At 39.5% G+C, this 17,470-nt stretch overlaps 1 protein-coding gene across 1 annotated transcript in view; it reads left to right on the forward strand.

The window, feature by feature from the left end:
- The window catches only part of ZSWIM6 (zinc finger SWIM-type containing 6), a 108,380-nt gene extending 99,810 nt beyond the window's left edge, over window positions 1-8,570 (forward strand). The window contains exons 11-14 of the mRNA XM_036403508.1: window positions 1,414-1,571; window positions 2,094-2,257; window positions 4,058-4,139; window positions 5,969-8,570. Of these exons, the coding sequence (XP_036259401.1) occupies window positions 1,414-1,571; window positions 2,094-2,257; window positions 4,058-4,139; window positions 5,969-6,831 (1,267 nt within the window). The 3' untranslated portion in view covers window positions 6,832-8,570. The remainder of the gene's footprint in view (window positions 1-1,413; window positions 1,572-2,093; window positions 2,258-4,057; window positions 4,140-5,968) is intronic.
- The last annotated feature ends 8,900 nt before the right edge of the window (window positions 8,571-17,470 follow it).

Raw genomic sequence — 17,470 nt, forward strand, 5'->3', positions numbered from 1 at the left:
CCACCAATTCACAGCAGCACATCTCTTTCACGGCAAAAGAGCACAGAAGCTGGCAGTTAAAAGCAAAGAGACAAAAGATTTCTCCAAAACAGCCTTTCTTTCATGCTTTTTGGCTGTTTACTCTTACTCATAACCTACTAATCCCTTTCTTAATTTAATAGTTAGGATCTTTTCTGTTCATTGAAGCTATCTCATAATGCATCTCTGCAAACTCAATCTTGCTTGGAAAAAATCAGCTTTTGAATATATTTATGAAGAGGTGTCTTTGTGCTGCTGGAGAATAGATTTGACTTGATACAAGGGGTTTTTTTTCTATTTTCATGCACTTACATGTGTGTGATAGTTATTTGGGTGGTGTGTTGTATTTTTAAGTGCCTGCTAGTTGCCTTTCCATATATTCAAAATTACCTTTCTCAGTGAATTCTTTAAGTATATTATTATACTGTATTATTATTTTACTAATATATCATATGCTTCAGGAATCTAAAAAAAAAACCTGATGGAAGTCAAATCCATCTTAATGCAAAAAAAACCCCAACATACTCCACAGCTCCTTACAGAACTTAGGTATTTGTTTAAATATAAGAAATTGTAACTTACATTTAAATGGGCTTATTCTATAAGAAATAGTCTGTCACTGAAAAAAACACAATGCATTGGATTTTCAGTGTTCACTTAGTTGCAGTTTTGTGGACAAAGAGATGCAACTTCCTTGATCCTCACAGATCACTTCCTTCTAAATAATCCCATGCATATGAAAGCTGGTAGAAACAGATCTCAGATACTAAGAGACATCAAGAAGCTAAGCACTGGAAAGCTTTTCTTCTGGACATGGCCTTATTACTATTTATTTAACCATTCATATGCTGAAACGATGCTTAACTGTATTGAAAAAAAAGTCTATTTTTGTTCTCTCCTATTTTTTGTGCTGACATTTATAGAGTAGCTGATGTACTGTTAGTATTTAGTGTATTGCAAGGGCAGTAAGGTTATATTTTTGCTGTGGGCTGTCATTTGGATTGTAGTAGTCAACAACACGATAATTTGAAATTTTTAAGGATGAATGCTCCTTGTTGGGTAAGACTGTTGTTGATTGATGAATACTTAATGAGAAAATGGAGTCTTAAAGTCATATTAAAGGAAACTTCTCTGTCATTGCTGTTTGGGACCCTAACATCTGATTAGGGTACATTATAAAATACTGGTAGGTTAAAAATGCCTATTGATATAGGAAAGTTTGGCAAATGAACTTTGAGATTCCGCAAGAAGAGAAGTGGTTTTCCAATTTTTTTTTCTGAAACTGAAAAAACATATTTCATAGACAATACCAGGTATTCTTGCAGCTTTAGTTTAGCTCATGAGCAACCAAATGTAATAGTGGTTTAATGAAAGAGGATTTCTTTCTTATTTCAGGTTGCTGGTACTGGAATCCACAGCTCCTTCAGGAGACCTGTCCCGCCCTCACCACATTGCATCTGTTGTTCCAAACCGGTATCCCCGCTGGTTCACCCTAAGTCATATTGAATCCCAGCAGTGTGAGCTGGCATCAACCATGCTAACAGCAGCCAAAGGTACATTGCTGTCAGTTATGTGCTCAACTAAATGTGTGCTTTTACTATTGCATGGGTAAACAGATCATAATACTCATGCTTAGGAGTCCAGATCATAGTCTGGCAATAGTTTGAAATGGGCACAACAAACTGAACTGGCTTAAATCTGTCATGTAACTTTCTAGCATAGTAGTTAATTTAGTTATCGGGTAGCTAGATGAACTAGATGAGGCTGATGAGACAGCTTTTTATTCTCCTGACACATGACATTGACTGTGAGACACAGAAGTGGACAAGGCAGTTCTAAAATTCAGAAATCAGTGACTTTTGGCCCCGTGCTGCACTAACACCTTCAGATAGAGCTGTTTGTGGTCTCTTATATCTTTCATTCATATGCAATTTAATTATAGAAGGTATCTAAAAACAGAGTGTGTGTAATTGACACATCATACTATTGCATAGCAATGTCAGGCTCAGATATAATGGACCTCTGGGTGTTTTGAGAGCTTGTTCCATTTTGATGATTCTGTTTACACTGCGCAGGTGATGTTCGGAGACTGGAAACAGTGTTAGAATCCATCCAGAAAAATATCCACTCCTCATCACACATCTTCAAACTTGCCCAGGATGCATTTAAAATAGCCACACTCATGGACAGCTTGCCAGACATAACTCTTCTGAAAGTTTCTCTGGAGTTGGGTCTTCAGGTATTTCCCTCATTTGTTGTTATTATAATAGAAGAAAGAAATTTGATGCAATGTTGGTGCATGTAGCTTTTAAGCACAGGAAAGGATACTGTCTTTGGGTTCTGTCTGGACTTGGTTTTAAGTTTTATTTTCTACTACAAGGCTTAATGTACTGGTAAACACAGACCAAGAATCTGCACAGTCCCTTTGTGCCATTCAAGTGGAAGGTAGAGCTGGCATTTGTTGGCTGCGCTCTTCTGTTCAGGGATGAGAGAGGACCGGTGTGGTGGGTTCAGGATTTTATGTAGGACTGGCTAGAAAGTAAAATTACTCTGCTTGCTGGAAATGCACTGTGTTTTCTGCATGGTCTTCAGGGCTTTTTCCCTTTTCTTTTTCTTCCTTTCCCCTAAAAAATGAGAATTGATACATACTTGTTGAAAGCCAAGGTCAGCCATAATGACTGGTTGCTAAGGCAGAACATGTTGACACCAGCCTTCTCACTTCCATAAGCATCCTGTATTCCACAAACTCTGGTATAGTCAGATGTATCTGAGTGTGCTTGAGGTGTACAAGCACTGCAGATCAGTTTTCAGGCTCTGAGGAGAGACTTTGCAAGCAAAAAGGAGCCAGACAAGTAGTGAATATTACCTGACACTTTTGAATCTTGGAGTTTATGCAGTTCATTTCAACAAAAACAAATATCTCCATCCCTCTTCAGGGAATTCTTAAAAAAAAAAAAAAAACATGCAAAGATCAGAAAACCATTTATTACTTTTGTTCACTAAATAAAGCTCCACAGACTTTTGGGGAAAGGATATTTTCCCAGTTGCTTCTTATGCTGAAGAAAGGTACTAAAATCTTTAATTAAAAAGCTGAAGGTTCTGTATGCTTTGTTAGGCTTTCATGTTTCCATGGTCACTGTGGAAATCTCTTTGTTTCATTTGCCTTAAATGTTTATGTGAGAGAGAGAAAAATCCTTACAATTGACCTGTGTGTCACCTCAAGTTTTCACCAAGTATCATTCAATGGAAACAGAACACTTTGGGTATTCATGGATACTCTTTTGTGGTTGACAGTGTCATCAGAATATCTTCAGCACAATCTAGTGAAAGTAATGTCACAAACCCAACAAACTGGAACTATTGTAGAATTTGCCCACTATTCTGTTCCAAGCTTAAGCAAAGGTGTTTTAAGAATCTTAAAGATTTGTTTTCCAGAAGGAAGATGCATAGCAGTGTAATTTCCAGCAATTCCCAGCTGTGTAGTTTCTTACAGTAAGGCTTTTCCTGCAAGAAACAGTGTCAGCATTGTCTCTAGTGGCCTATAGATGATTCCCCCTTCTTTCCTCCTCAGCTTAATTGTAATTAGGTTGTCTGTGTTCAGTATCCAGTACCTGACTACTTACCACAATTATATGCCCTGGAATATCACACGATGATTACCGATATACTTGTGCATAGAGGGAGGAGATGTTACATAATTGAATTTCAATAACTGGTAATTGATTGTTGATTTTTGTTGCTTGGGAGAAGGCTTTTTTATGGGATAGGGTTTTTTCTTACCTCCAGATAAAACAGTCTCCGTCCTCTATCCTTGAAGGGTCTGCAGTTGGAATTACTCTCTGTATGCTGTTCAAAAATACCCAATCAGAGTTTTTCAAATTGTTTGACATATCAGCTGAAAAAGAGGAAATGGAGTGGAGAGAGCAAGAGGCTATCATTTTTAACTCCAGTGTGTTTGAATACTTTAAAATCCCTTTCTGTTTGTCTATGGCCTTGGTTTGCAACATAAAATTTTATTTTGTTTGTGTTCTTTTAACAGGTGATGCGGATGACACTGTCAACGCTGAATTGGCGACGGCGGGAAATGGTGAGGTGGTTGGTAACATGTGCAACAGAAGTAGGTATGTTCTGAAATGTTTCTCTTGTCAGCTACTCTTACAGGGCTTGATCTTCCTTGTCAACACCCAATTTCTGCAAATGCCTCCCACTTCATGTTCATCTCTAAAATTCCTTTGGTGAGAACACATTATGGCAGTGATTAGTGAGTGTTTTTAGGCACAAAGCAAGTGAGACAATAGTTGAGTAATGCAGTGTGACTGCTTTCCCCCATAAGCTGGAGGTGTGCATAACCTATGGGAAGCATACCCATCATACTCAATACAGAAGTGGGAAATCATTGCTCTCTCAAGTAGCATGTTTGGATCATTTTGGGCTTTGCTATAGACTTCCTGCCTGTCTTCATGAGGCATCTCATAAATCTTCTGTGTTAAGGTTTACCATCTTCAAAATGAGGATGCAGGGTCTGAAAGTGAAGGTGACTGCATTAAAACCTGTATAGCTGTTAAAAAATAAAATCAAAAATCAGCAGCAATGCTAATGGGAACAATTTAAGTACTTATGATAATGGAGCCATTTTAATTGTCAGTAAGGGTAATTCTGGAGAGCATGTTTTTCTGTTGTATTTCTTCCTTCTTTATATATCTGAGTTGGATTATATTGCACAGATGCTTCTTGAGTTTCAGAACTTAGGAAGATTGCTGTTGCTTATTCTCTGGATTAATTCATTCTTTGCTTTATGCTTAGCTGGCCATATATTGTTGTCAATAGCATGGGGAAATAGAGCTTGCCTTTGTATGCTCTCAGCCAGAAAGTGGTTTGTGTCTGCAGATTTTCATGCAATGCTCTTGTTTTATTGCTTTTATATCTTTGCTAATGTAATTTTTGCTGAGGTTATCTTACAGATATTAGTGCCTGAGTATTATTTTGTGCAGCTGCATCTCAGCAAATAAAATACTGGATTTAAAATTGCATCAAATTGGTTTACATATTCTAATAGAAGTGTCCTGTAAAGAACCTAAAATGTCGTGCAAAGTACTCTTGAGACTTAATCAACACAGTAAAGAATCAATATGATAATGCTAGGAATCTGTTTATTTAAATGAAGATACCCTATTCTCTGGCTATGCTGGTTTGCTGCAAATGAGTGGTGGGGTGCATGGAAAGCATTAGAGTCCTGCAGAGAAAATAAAGACCTCTGTGTGTGGTTTAGGTGGGCTCACAAGTGTGTGTAAACTGCCTCTAGCAATAAGGCACTCCAGTTAATTCTAGGTTCAATTTATGGAACCCATCAGTCAGTGTTTCCTCCGCCTGCAAAACACACTGGGAATACAGTGGCACTGAGAAATATAATATCCAGTAGTTCATATTGCCTATTGTATTCCTCTAATAAGGATCTTGATGATCATGTACTTATGAATTTGATTGCTTTAAGGTGTGCTTAATAAGTTCTGCTAAGGTATGCTGTGGTGTTCTCTTAAGAAAGCCATTCTGCCTACTTTTCACTTGTGCTGTGCCTTGAGATTTACAGTGAGAAAAGAGGTTGCAATTGCCGTTGTGTGCAAGGTGAGGGCCGCTTTTGAGTGAGATGATGAGACGAAATGAGCCAGAATGTTTTACCCAAATTGTCTTAAGTTAAACAGCTCAGCTGTCACAACAGGAGATCAAAGCTTATTTGCAGGCTATTTTTGTTATTTTCTGGGTTTATGTGATTGCTGCAGAGTTTGTACAGTAGGCTTAGTTTTAATGTTCTTTTCTAGCCATGCTGTCTGTGAGCCTTTCTTGCTGGGATGTACTGGTAACCTCTTCAACTTTGTGGGAAGTATAACCTGCTGAACATCTCTATCTGCTGGGTTTTATCGGTTGTGACTAATCCTTTCTTTCTCCCCCCCAGGTGTTTACGCACTGGATAGTATCATGCAAAATTGGTTTACACTTTTCACTCCAACAGAAGCCACTAGTATTGTTGCTACGACAGTGATGTCCAACAGCACCATTGTCCGTCTGCATCTGGACTGCCATCAGCAGGAGAAGCTGGCTGGCAGTGCTAGGACGCTTGCTCTACAGTGTGCCATGAAGGATCCTCAAAACTGTGCCCTTTCTGCACTGACCCTATGTGAAAAGGATCACATAGCTTTTGAGACCGCTTACCAAATCGTTCTAGATGCTGCTACAGCTGGCATGAGCTACTCGCAGCTTTTTACCATAGCACGATACATGGAGCACCGGGGTTACCCCATGCGGGCCTACAAGCTGGCCACCTTGGCCATGACACATCTCAACCTGAGTTACAATCAGGACACACACCCTGCCATTAATGACGTTCTGTGGGCATGTGCGCTCAGCCACTCCCTTGGGAAAAATGAGCTAGCAGCTATAATACCTCTGGTGGTCAAAAGTGTCAAGTGTGCAACAGTACTGTCGGACATTTTGCGTAGGTGTACTTTGACCACTCCTGGCATGGTGGGACTTCATGGAAGGAGGAACTCTGGTAAGCTCATGTCACTGGACAAAGCCCCTTTACGGCAACTCTTGGATGCCACGATCGGAGCCTACATTAATACAACTCATTCACGTCTCACTCACATCAGCCCACGACACTATAGTGAGTTTATAGAGTTCCTCAGCAAGGCACGAGAGACCTTCCTAATGGCTCATGATGGTCACATCCAGTTTACACAGTTCATTGACAACCTAAAACAAATCTACAAAGGCAAAAAGAAACTGATGATGCTGGTTCGTGAACGGTTTGGTTGATGAAAATGTGTGAATGGGGGACTGGGGGGAGGGGGTGGTTTGTTTTTACTTGAGCCTGCCTTTGTATCCTTTTTAACTTAAAGAAACAGAGCCACACCGGTATTATATGTGTATAGTTATATTGAGTTTGCAAACTAAACTGTCATGTTGTGAAAGTTTGTGTGTTTAATTTTCTTTTCTTTTTTTCTGTTTTGTATGAGAGAGAGGTTAAAAAAGGTTTGGTTTACACTGAGTATATGTTGTCAAGTGGCAAAAGCCCACATTGCTCTCCTGTTCTTTCTGTATACATTCACAGCCTCAAAAACAAACATATATTGCAATGGCTTTAAAAACCAAACAAAACACCTCCATCCTGTGATAAGTACCTCGAATGGATTCAGCTTTACTCCTTTGTAACTCATCCTTACATTTCAGCATATTTAAACAAACCAACAAATGAGATACTAATAGTTAAAAGGCTGACCACGTGGCTTTGCAGTGCTGTTCATCCAGAAGCATGGCACACAATGCTTGTGCATGTGGAAACTTAGCGACTGTCAACATACATTCTCAGGGATTTAACAAAAAAATTAAAAAAAGAATGAGAGCATTTATTGTACTGTATATATATTATAGTATATGTCTGAATATTGAAAAATATAACATTAACTAATTTATAAAAAAATCTATGTAATGCAAAATACTTGAAGCTGCAGTAGCTTGGTTTTAAACAAAAAAAAACCTATCAGAAGGACTAAAGTGCGCCTTGCTTCAGGGTTGGCTCAGGTGGTGAACTATATGCTGGGCATCTATGCAGAGCCACCTTTTGGATTGCATGGTTGGACTGATACCTATTGGGGAAAATTTTATATATATATATATTTATACAACCTGTGTATACATATATATGTATACACACATACACACATGCTTGTAACAGGCACTATAGTAAAGAGGGACAACAAAAAATACACAGCCAGAGCAGCAAGCCTTAGCATTAAGAATACAGTATGCCAGAATTGGGGTTTGTGCCTCCTAGCCTAGAAGACTTAAAGAATATCCTTTTTGACACAAAACGCAAAATGTTTTCCAAAATTATTGACATGATATGTAACGCCTTTGCAGTGAGCTAATAATAAGCTAACCTTTGTGCACAAATAACATATATATATATTATATATATATATTCTGCATAGGTATTTTGACTTTGTGCAGGACAGAAAGTTGTGTAGGTATGACTGTTCTACTTTTCAGTTTGTTTTTTTAATATATTTTATTTTCTCTAGAATTACTCAAACAGAAGCAGCCTTCTATCTTGCCTTGTCTTAATGCTTTAAAATAACCAAACTGGAGATCTAACTACCAAACTGTTCATTATATTATTAAATACCAATTTTGGTTACAGTATAGTGTCTTTACTTTAGCTGATGGTTCTGTATCCTTGTGCTTTTTAAAGCAGTTTTATGTTTTGGTGCAAAAGTTGTCCAGTGTCTCTTGTTCCCTTCATTAGAGAACATGCTAGAGGTATGTTTGTAGGTATTTTTGTTTAGAAAAACTATTTCATGCTCTCCATTTTATTTATTATAATAGGTAAAAAGGTTGTACTTCATCACCCATGTAAACATGTTCATGAAGTTGAAAGTAATTAAGATTTGATACACTGATATCAATTTATTTATGTAACTAAATCACTGTTTTATAAACTTGTTAATGATCAACAATTTTTTTGTTTTGATTAAAATTAGTTTTTTGAAAGTTGATTCTGCCTCCTTTAATGGTGTCTGTTACTGGAATTGAACTGTGTTCATAGATCATGAATGCCCATCTAACGATTTCACTGCAGTGTGGTGGTATGCAATACAGCCACCAAGTCCAGGAAATAAATGTTGTGTTCCTCAGAAGCTCTGCTGAGGAATTGTAGCTGCTGGTGGAAGAAGACCTGGTAAGGAGAGAAGGGGCCAAATGCTGCCTGTGTTGGGAGAGATGTATTCTGTACATGAAACAGTAAGCCTTGATGTACCATCCTGGTAGGATTCTGGAGGTGTGTGTGGGTGTGTTTCCACTCTGGATTATTTGGGTGGCCATGAGAGTTGAGATGTGCTCTGGATGTATTCAAGGACAATTATTCCTGTTCATCGACTGGCTTTTCTAAAGTGTTTTGTATATTTTGAGTCATGCAGCTCATTCCACACAGTGTGAAGTTCTTGCTCATCAGCTGATAGGTGATATTTCTATTTTTTGGAGCCCTGACTCCATAGGAATTGTGTGAATTTTCGAGCCCTTGGAGAGTAATGGAATATGACATGGTTGCAAATTGAAGAGGAGCTTTCTGCTTTACCACTATTTAATCATCTTAGGAATGTTACTTGATCTCATATTTGATCTGATAATTTTCAATTCCTTTTTTTTTTTTTTAGTATCTTCAGCTCAAAAGAGAATTAGTATGCAGCACCAACTAACAGAGATACCAGTGTAACCATGAATTCTGACAGTGAGGCTTGCGTCACTGAAGATTAAGAAGGAAAAGGTCTGAATCCTTGTACAATTTGTCATGTAAAATATGAGTCTTTTACCAAGTCTTGCTAACAGCTGAGATGTCCTGACCTAATTGTGCTAACATTCTGTGACATTCCGTGACTTAAATTCCTTCCAAGTATTGAATTTTCATTGCATTTTTGGTTCATTACTTTGTCCTAGATGAATTATCTGTCATGGGCAGTAGCACAGGAATGAAAAGAGAAAGTATCACTTCATTTTGTAATAGGGTTTACATGGTTGCTTTTTTTGTCGATGTTTTAGTTGTTTTCGGTTTTTTCTAATTTTACAAATAATGCCACAGTAGGGATAATTCTGGATTATTTAGATTGAAAAATTGAAGCCTTTTTTGAAGACCAGGCATTAGAATTAAATGCAGTTGTGGTAGTTATCACTTGGTTTGGACAAGCACAGCGCGTGGCTGCTTTTTGCAGAACTGATGGAATTCTATTTGGCTTATTTTCATGACTGAGTAAAATCTCTTCTGTGCCTGCACTGGTGCTGTGCAGTGCAGTTCACACCACATTACAAGCCCTCAAGGACTAACAGAGACTTGGCCAGTCTCTCTAGTAAACATGTCTCAATATGTCCTGCCCTCAGTTTGTGAAGGTAGGAGGAATCCACCAAAAAAAGAAAGGCCTGAGGGCTCTTGCTAGAGGATTTCAAAAGTCTGAAAGTCACTCTTTAATATTTCTTTAGTGTTCTGTCAAATTAGTTCGAGCTTTTCCTTTCAGTTTTGGTTTTGGTTTGGTTTTTACCAATTCAGATTTCCATGTAAGTGTAAGTAACAAGTGCAGCAAAACTGGGTCGCTGCTTACATGGAAATTTTGTCTTCTGAGGTGTAGTTAGAGTGAATTTGCAGTAATTTGTTTTCACTGAGATGCCTTCATCTCAGTGATTTTGTAAAAATTGGGGTTTTTTTACTGAAAAATTATACAACCTTCCATTTCTGCTTTAAAAACAAAAGTTATAGGAGTTCATCTAATTTTAATGGAGGATATGATTTGGAAAAGTAGCAGTATAGCTGATACCTTTACCTGAATTAAGAAGCTTGATACCCTCAGGTGTCCTCTTGCTCTGCAGTTTTGACTAGAGATAAAGTATTCAGAGACAAATATTTTTCCACTATTTTAAATGCTTGCCCCGTGTAAAGTGTGTACTTAGTGCAAGGATTAGTGGAAAAACAAGGAGCATAAACCACAAAGTGTTTTGCTAGCCCTTGCATTGCAACAGGCAGGACTATACTATTCACTGTATGAATGTGAAATGAAAAGCTTTGTAAGAATCTTAATTGGAGAGACAACAAAGTGTCAGATACAGCTTTACTTGAAGAGGAGGTTGCTGGGATCTGCCTCCTGTGGAGAAGTGTACTCTCCATATTGCACATGGGAAGGTAACTCTTGCCTCTGCTAACACCCTGGACAATCAGCATCAAGTAGCACCTACCTGTCAGCTGAAATGTTTGCAGTCCATCTTTATGGTGTTATCTGTGTCCCTGCTTTTACTAAAAATAGAGAATTGTGTGCTCTGAGAAAAAGAATCTGTCTTAAAAAGAAAATTGTGTCAGCTGCTGTATTTGCAGACAACTCCAAGGTCATAGGACCTAAGATTTCTATTAACACATATTGACTACAAAGCACAAGTTATTTCTAAAGCCAACCTTGACTAATTTCCATAGCTTTTTAGGTAGAGAACAATAATGACTAGGAAGTACCACAATCATGAGGCCACCCAATGAGTCATCTTTTGCTGAGTCTTGTAACAAATGCATTTAATTGTTGGGATATTTTTTCTTCCTCTTTAGCCTTTGTCCTTTTGCATATGTCATTTAAAGAGCTTCGTATTTGGAAAAATGTTTACATGAAAGGTGATGTACTTGTGGTTTGATGATGTAAAATGAGCACCAGAGCTATTGGTAACCATGGTCCGTGGTGTTGGAAGAATGGAGCAGTGAATAGGAAGGGCAAGCTGATGCAGGGGCTGGTGACTTCAGTGAGGCCTAAGGGAGCAGCCACGCTGACGTGCAAAACTAGCACTGTCTGCCTTTCCACCACTCTGACCTTGGAATTGTATGTCTGACCACAGGGAAGTCTTGGTTTGGTGTCTCAGGCATCAAAGGCACATCACTGTTCACAGAAGGATTCTGCAAAGTCAAAAAATGGATGAGGGTGATTAAGGACAGAGCTAAATATTCCTCTGGTGAAGCTGCTGGAATTACATCAAGGCTAATGTTGGCAGACACTTTTGAGAAGCCTGTTATAAGAAAAAAAGTAGCAAGAGAAGTAGTGCCAAATTCTGCCTGGTCAGTGGGAAGGAAAAATCATTTGAGGTTTGTGGCCTTCATTTTCAGACAATCTATATTGCATTAAGCAGCATGTCTACTTGTAACACGAAAGTGCCTGGCTTTTCCAATTCCCAGGCAAGAGTCAGGCAGATGACAACTCATTTCTTACGAAATGATGTCCCAAAGCCTTCTGTTGCCTCTGAGAAGGTAGGTTGTGGGTCAAAGGCTGGCCTTGCTTGAGCCATCTTGCCAATATCTTGAGGAGCCCTGAGCAGCACAACCAAACCAATTCAGGAGGCCAAGGTTGCAACACAGAAAATTACATAAAATGCTTTCCCAGCAAGATCCCATTTGTAAAACTCTGAACAGCAGTTGGTCACTTAAATGAATGGAAATTGTGGGTTCTGAAGAAAACATGACTTCTTTTGTGCCTCTGATTATCCTTCAAACATGTTTAGTAGATCAGTAGATTAATTAAAAATATCCCAAATAAACACCAAAATGGAAGACATGTTAACTTGTTCCTGAAATGAGAAAATGTACTTAAGAGGGGAATTTCATCACACTCGTACTCTGCCTGTTGCACTGTCAACATGGAGGTGTGAAAGGCAGCTCTCACTAACACCAACCATTGTGACAACCATCACCCCTCTCCAGCTGATTTTGGTGGGAGAGAGGTAAAGAGATATTTTTGGGTGGTGTTTTCTTTCCTTAACTTAAAACCTTTTTCTCTCTATCCACCTGATGACTGATTCCAGATATGGCGTAGATGCAGCATGGGAAGACTCTCATAACTCAGGATGTGTTTGCTCCACCAGTTCTCTTTGTCAATATAAATGTCTGACCTAGTGCATACTTTTTTCTCAGCAGCCTGCAATTTCTACATCTTAGAGGAGGTTGTTTCCACTTCTGTCATGCTGCCAATTCTGGGGACTTTTAGTTTTGAAAAATGGCCTCTCCAACCATTCTTGCAAATCTGAAGTCCAATTTAAAACCACTGTGTGCTACAAGGCCTTTGGCTTGGCTGCTACTTAGCAATTTAGCAGGTCTTTCATATTCTTTGTCTAAATTGTTTAATGAGAAACTGAGAAGCCTAATAGACATGTTTGGAAATTTTAATGTGAGATGATACCAAATACTGAAAACGAAACTTAAGTACTGTTTTATGGAGTGGTGATTGTAGAGGGAGACTGTACTCAAGAGTTTTCATCTGCTCTGAAACTCTCAGTATTTTATGTGAAGGAAAGTCCATGTGAGGAAGACTTAACTATTTCATAGTGGCTTTGGTTTCACTGCCTGCATTTTCCCAGGTATCACTGTATTCTCCATCTGAAATGACCCAGGACTTTTCCTGTTTCTCAGCAGTTTGGTTTTTTTTAAATCTCACCAGTCACATGATATATACAATGTTATGTCATGTTCCTCTAGTAACTGCTGGACCGCATTACCTTAGTGTAGCGAGTAGAGTTTGTCCAGACTGGGTTCACTTTGACTTTGCATGGAAACCTTGAGCCTAACACTGTTAAGTTATTGCACCTCACAGGTAATTAGGGGCTGTATGTGCTATCCTCATTTGTGGAAGAAGTGGCCATGGCACATGAGGAAGCAATGTGGCACTAACCAGAGTTTGATGTCATTCATTTTGTGAGCATTTGGACTTCGTTGCACAGCAAATGCAGGCAATAAAAGCCAGAAGCTAAAAAGCAAATTTTTTTTAAGGCAGTAATTCACAGTATTTGGTCTTCCATCAGAAAGAATAAAGTCAAGAAAACAGTAATTACTGGCAAGAGTTGGAAGTGCATCCATCGTTAAGCATATGCACTGCCAAGGCACAAATTCTCCACTCCTAAAAAAGTTCAGGTTACCCAGACAGGATAATTTTGTATTTTAGTTGCCAGTTTTTTAACACCCAAATGGTCTGTATACAGTTTGTGAGTGTGTGTAGGAGACCTAATTGGATGACCTAAAATAGCACTGACTCTGTTGAGCCCAGTATGAAAACGCTGGGTTATGCACTTGTTTGTGCTGCTGAATTGGAGAGCAGTGTGTTTCTGGCACACTTGCCACACTGGCAATCACACTGGGCTATCTCATTGCTCACCCTGCATTACTTAAAATACATCTAGGTTATCCATTACTGGCAGCAATCCCAAATCTCTGGTTTTTGGTGATAGGAAATAAAATGAAAACACATTTCTAGCATTTGGACAGGTGCTTGAGAAGTGCAGCTGCATTGAGAGCTCTGAGCAGAAGCTTGAGCTTTAGTATCTGCTGAGTTCAGGACCTGAATTTGCTACTAATTTCACAGTGGTTTTGTTTTTGCTGCCACTCAAATGTGGACTTACGGTGAGCGTGTTCAGCGGAGACAAATGTAGACTCACCTCGTGGTGTGGGGGCAATGTGTGTGTCTATGTGGGTGTCCAAGCCCAGACACAGATATTATCCATGGACCAAAGCTTTTCTTCAGATGTTGCAGTTGAGTGAAGCATTTGTGGAACAATGTATGGACCATCTGAGTTGGCTAGGTGATACCCATATCCACAAACAGCCTGCAAGGGCATGCTATGGCCAGGCCAGAGGGCAGCAAGGGGAACAAAACAATGAGTCAGCATCTTTGTTTCTCTCCTTAAGTCCATGTCTTGGTAACCCATGGGCTTAGGTAGCCCTGGAGAAAATGCTTCTTCCTTCTTTTCACTAGTACTAATTGCTTCTCTGCTGTACAAAGAAAGATGGTGGTAAAGATTTCAGGCAGCATGATCCCTGTGCATGGGATGTGACTGAGAGATCACAGACCTTCTTTACAGCCTCCCTGTGTTGGGCCCTCCCATCCCATCCATGAGCCTGACTGACTGCTGCCTTTGTTTGGAGCCAATGCTCTTCTGTGCAGCTCTTGGCTTTCTGCAGATGTTGCAACTTGCCTGCAGTTCTGGCAGTTTCTGTAGGTAAGAATTGGGAACAATTAAAATACTGAATTGCAACACTGTGGATTTATGGTTAAATTTAGAAAGTATAGAGTTTTGGAATTCTGCTGAAAAGAATATTCCTTGCCTAGTGGAATGCATCCTTGAAGTCTGACTTTTCCAAACAGTGGTTTTCAGCTTGCTGTATTTATTTAATATTCAGCGGCATAACTGCAGAGTCCTTTTCATGTTACAGAAGCACATACAAGAAACAGATCTCTGGAAGTTGTAATTCAAGCAGACTAAATATATATGGTTTTTGGGAGTTTTTTCCCACAAATTCTTACTCTATATACTATGGGTTAGAAGTACTATGGGATCCCTAACTTGAAGACCAGATGTAAGTCTGGAATTGTCTTTGGATTTAGCTCTGTTTTAGTAAGATATGGAATCTTACAGCTGAGCTTCAGTGTGAGAGTAGTCAGTGAGGTCGATGGTTAACTTCCATAAACTACTTCACTATCAAGAGGGTTTAGATGCCCAGTGGAGTGCACAGCCTATTCCTTCAGCAGCTGGTGGGAGCCCGTGCAAAGTGTATCACCCTAGGGGATATCTGCCCAGAGCTGCCAGGGTGATCCCCACTTCCATCCCTTTCTGCAAAGCTCCACTAATGGAACCTGGAGGAGCCTGTCGTGCTCTGCCTGGAGTGACCCATGCCCCTGTGAGACGCAGCGCATCTTGGAAACGGGCTGCAGGGAGCGTGCCAGGGAAGCTGGAGAGGGAAGCTCCAGGCTTTCTTAAATGGAGAAACTTTTCATTTAATTTTCTTTGTTTCGTTATAACAGCTTAAAATAAAAAGCAGAATAGGTGTGAAAAATAAAACTTAGACAAATTGCTTCTCGACAGCTCTGTTTTACTCACTGATGTTCTGTAAATGTATCAAAGCTCTTTTCAGCCAAGTGCTTAAAAAACTCTCCTGTTTAAAGGTAGCTGTTTCAAGTGCCTGCTAAAGTAGGTTTTCAGACTACTTGCTTGCTTGCTTGCCCAATGGTTCACTACAGGACTGCTGCAGAAATATGCATGGAGAGGAAAAGGGAGATCCCCTCTTTAGGTGAAGCTCCTGCAGCAGTAAGTATTAGAACCCTCAGAAGAAGTGGTTGATGTCTAGCAGCAGCTGCTTTTAAAGTTCTTAAATAATAATTGACTACAACATGAGAGCAGTGAAAGTAAAAAGTAAAGAGAAAGAAAGAAAAAATGTCAGAGGCTGAAGAAAATTCATTCTTTTCATTTAGTTAATTTTTGGGCTACAGAACTGCATTAAAGATTTGTTTGTTTTCACATTGTTTTAGGTATGTGTTTGTGCATGCACACTTCTTTAAAATCCTGATATAGAAACAGAAGAGTTGTGTCTGTCCCTGCAAGTGCCATATGTTTATAGCTAAGTTATAAAACACTTCAAAGCAGGGGTTTATAATGAAAATAGTAACACATCCTTAAGCATGTTGATACTAACAGGCACCACCATAAAAGGGTTTAAAACAAACATCTGTCTTTTTTTTGGAAGAGGATATACTGGCTTCTGCCTGAAGTGAAGCTTGTAATTTCTGTTCTTCAAACCAATTCAATCTTCAATGGCGTCTAAGAAACCCTGGGTGTTGTCTGACACTTCCGTTGGTGCCAGTACATAGCAAAATAATGTATTTGATGTCCAAAAGCTTTTACAATTGCAATATAGAAATGACAGCCATTTTCAGAACATGTAATTTTTCCTCTGTGTGTGATACAGTGCATATTTTTCCAGCTTCTTCCCTACTTCTTATGTCCTGAAATAAATCCAAATGTGTAGCAACTGTTCTAGTTCTTTGTGTTCTGAGTGCAACCACTACACCTGCTTTTGTTAAAATTCCTCCCATGATAAACTTAGCTTCTAGACATTCATGTGTCTTACTCATTTTCTTACAGATTTAAGTGGGCTTCTGACTGTCTTGTAGGCAACAATATGCATTTAACAGTGGCTGTAGCCAAAACTTTCACCCATGCTGTTGTGAGCACTTTTGGAGTGGATCCTTCTCTTTTCCTAGCAAGCTGCTGCCAGCCTGGGACTGGAGCAGAGAAGCTGTGCAGCATTTCACAGCTGCTCAGGGGCATGAAGCTTCTCTGTCACACTTGAGATGGCAAAGCAGATCTGTAGCCTGCATGAAGTGATGCAGTTCAGACTCGAGCTGTGATCCCAGGGGATAACATACTCACTCTGCAAAGCAGCACAAGCAGCAAACAGCAGGGTTAAACACAGAAATGCTGCTATTCTGTTGGACATGGCTGAGCCTAGTGTCACTACCACAGTCTTTCCATTCTTTTGCATGATATGCAGAAACAACATGTGTTTTTCAGTGGTTGGTTGTTGTGTTTCCTTGTTGTTCCCCATAGAGCGGGATGTTCTCTGTCACAGGCTCTCCTGGTCTGTGCCAGCAGCCCACTGCAGCCTGGTGCCCCAAGTGAACTATGTGGGCTGAAACTGTGTTGACTGTAGGGTGAAAAATATCCCTGAAGAGGCTCAAAGACAAGGCAGGGAGTGTTCATGGTCAGCCTCTGGGGCCATAGGTAAATAAAAAGGGGACCATATTGCTTTGGGGTGAGATGCTCAACCAGCAACTGATGGGCACGAAGACACTGAAGAAATGCTTTCAAAAATAAAAAAAAGTAGGTTTAGATTAGATATTAGGAAAAAATTGTGAGGGTGGTGAGGCACTGGAACAGGCTACTCAAGGAAGTTGTGGATGCCGTATACCTGGAAGTGTTCAGGATCAGAGCAATCTGGTTTATTTAAAGGTGGCCTTGCCCACAGCAGAGGTGTTGAAACTCTATGATCTTCAAGGTCCCCTTTCAAAACAAACCATTAAAAAAAATTAAAAAAGAAAATCTCAGTGATAGAGAAAATAGA

The sequence above is a fragment of the Molothrus ater genome, chromosome Z (assembly GCF_012460135.2).
Source record: "Molothrus ater isolate BHLD 08-10-18 breed brown headed cowbird chromosome Z, BPBGC_Mater_1.1, whole genome shotgun sequence".
In the NCBI taxonomy this organism is placed as follows: domain Eukaryota; kingdom Metazoa; phylum Chordata; class Aves; order Passeriformes; family Icteridae; genus Molothrus; species Molothrus ater.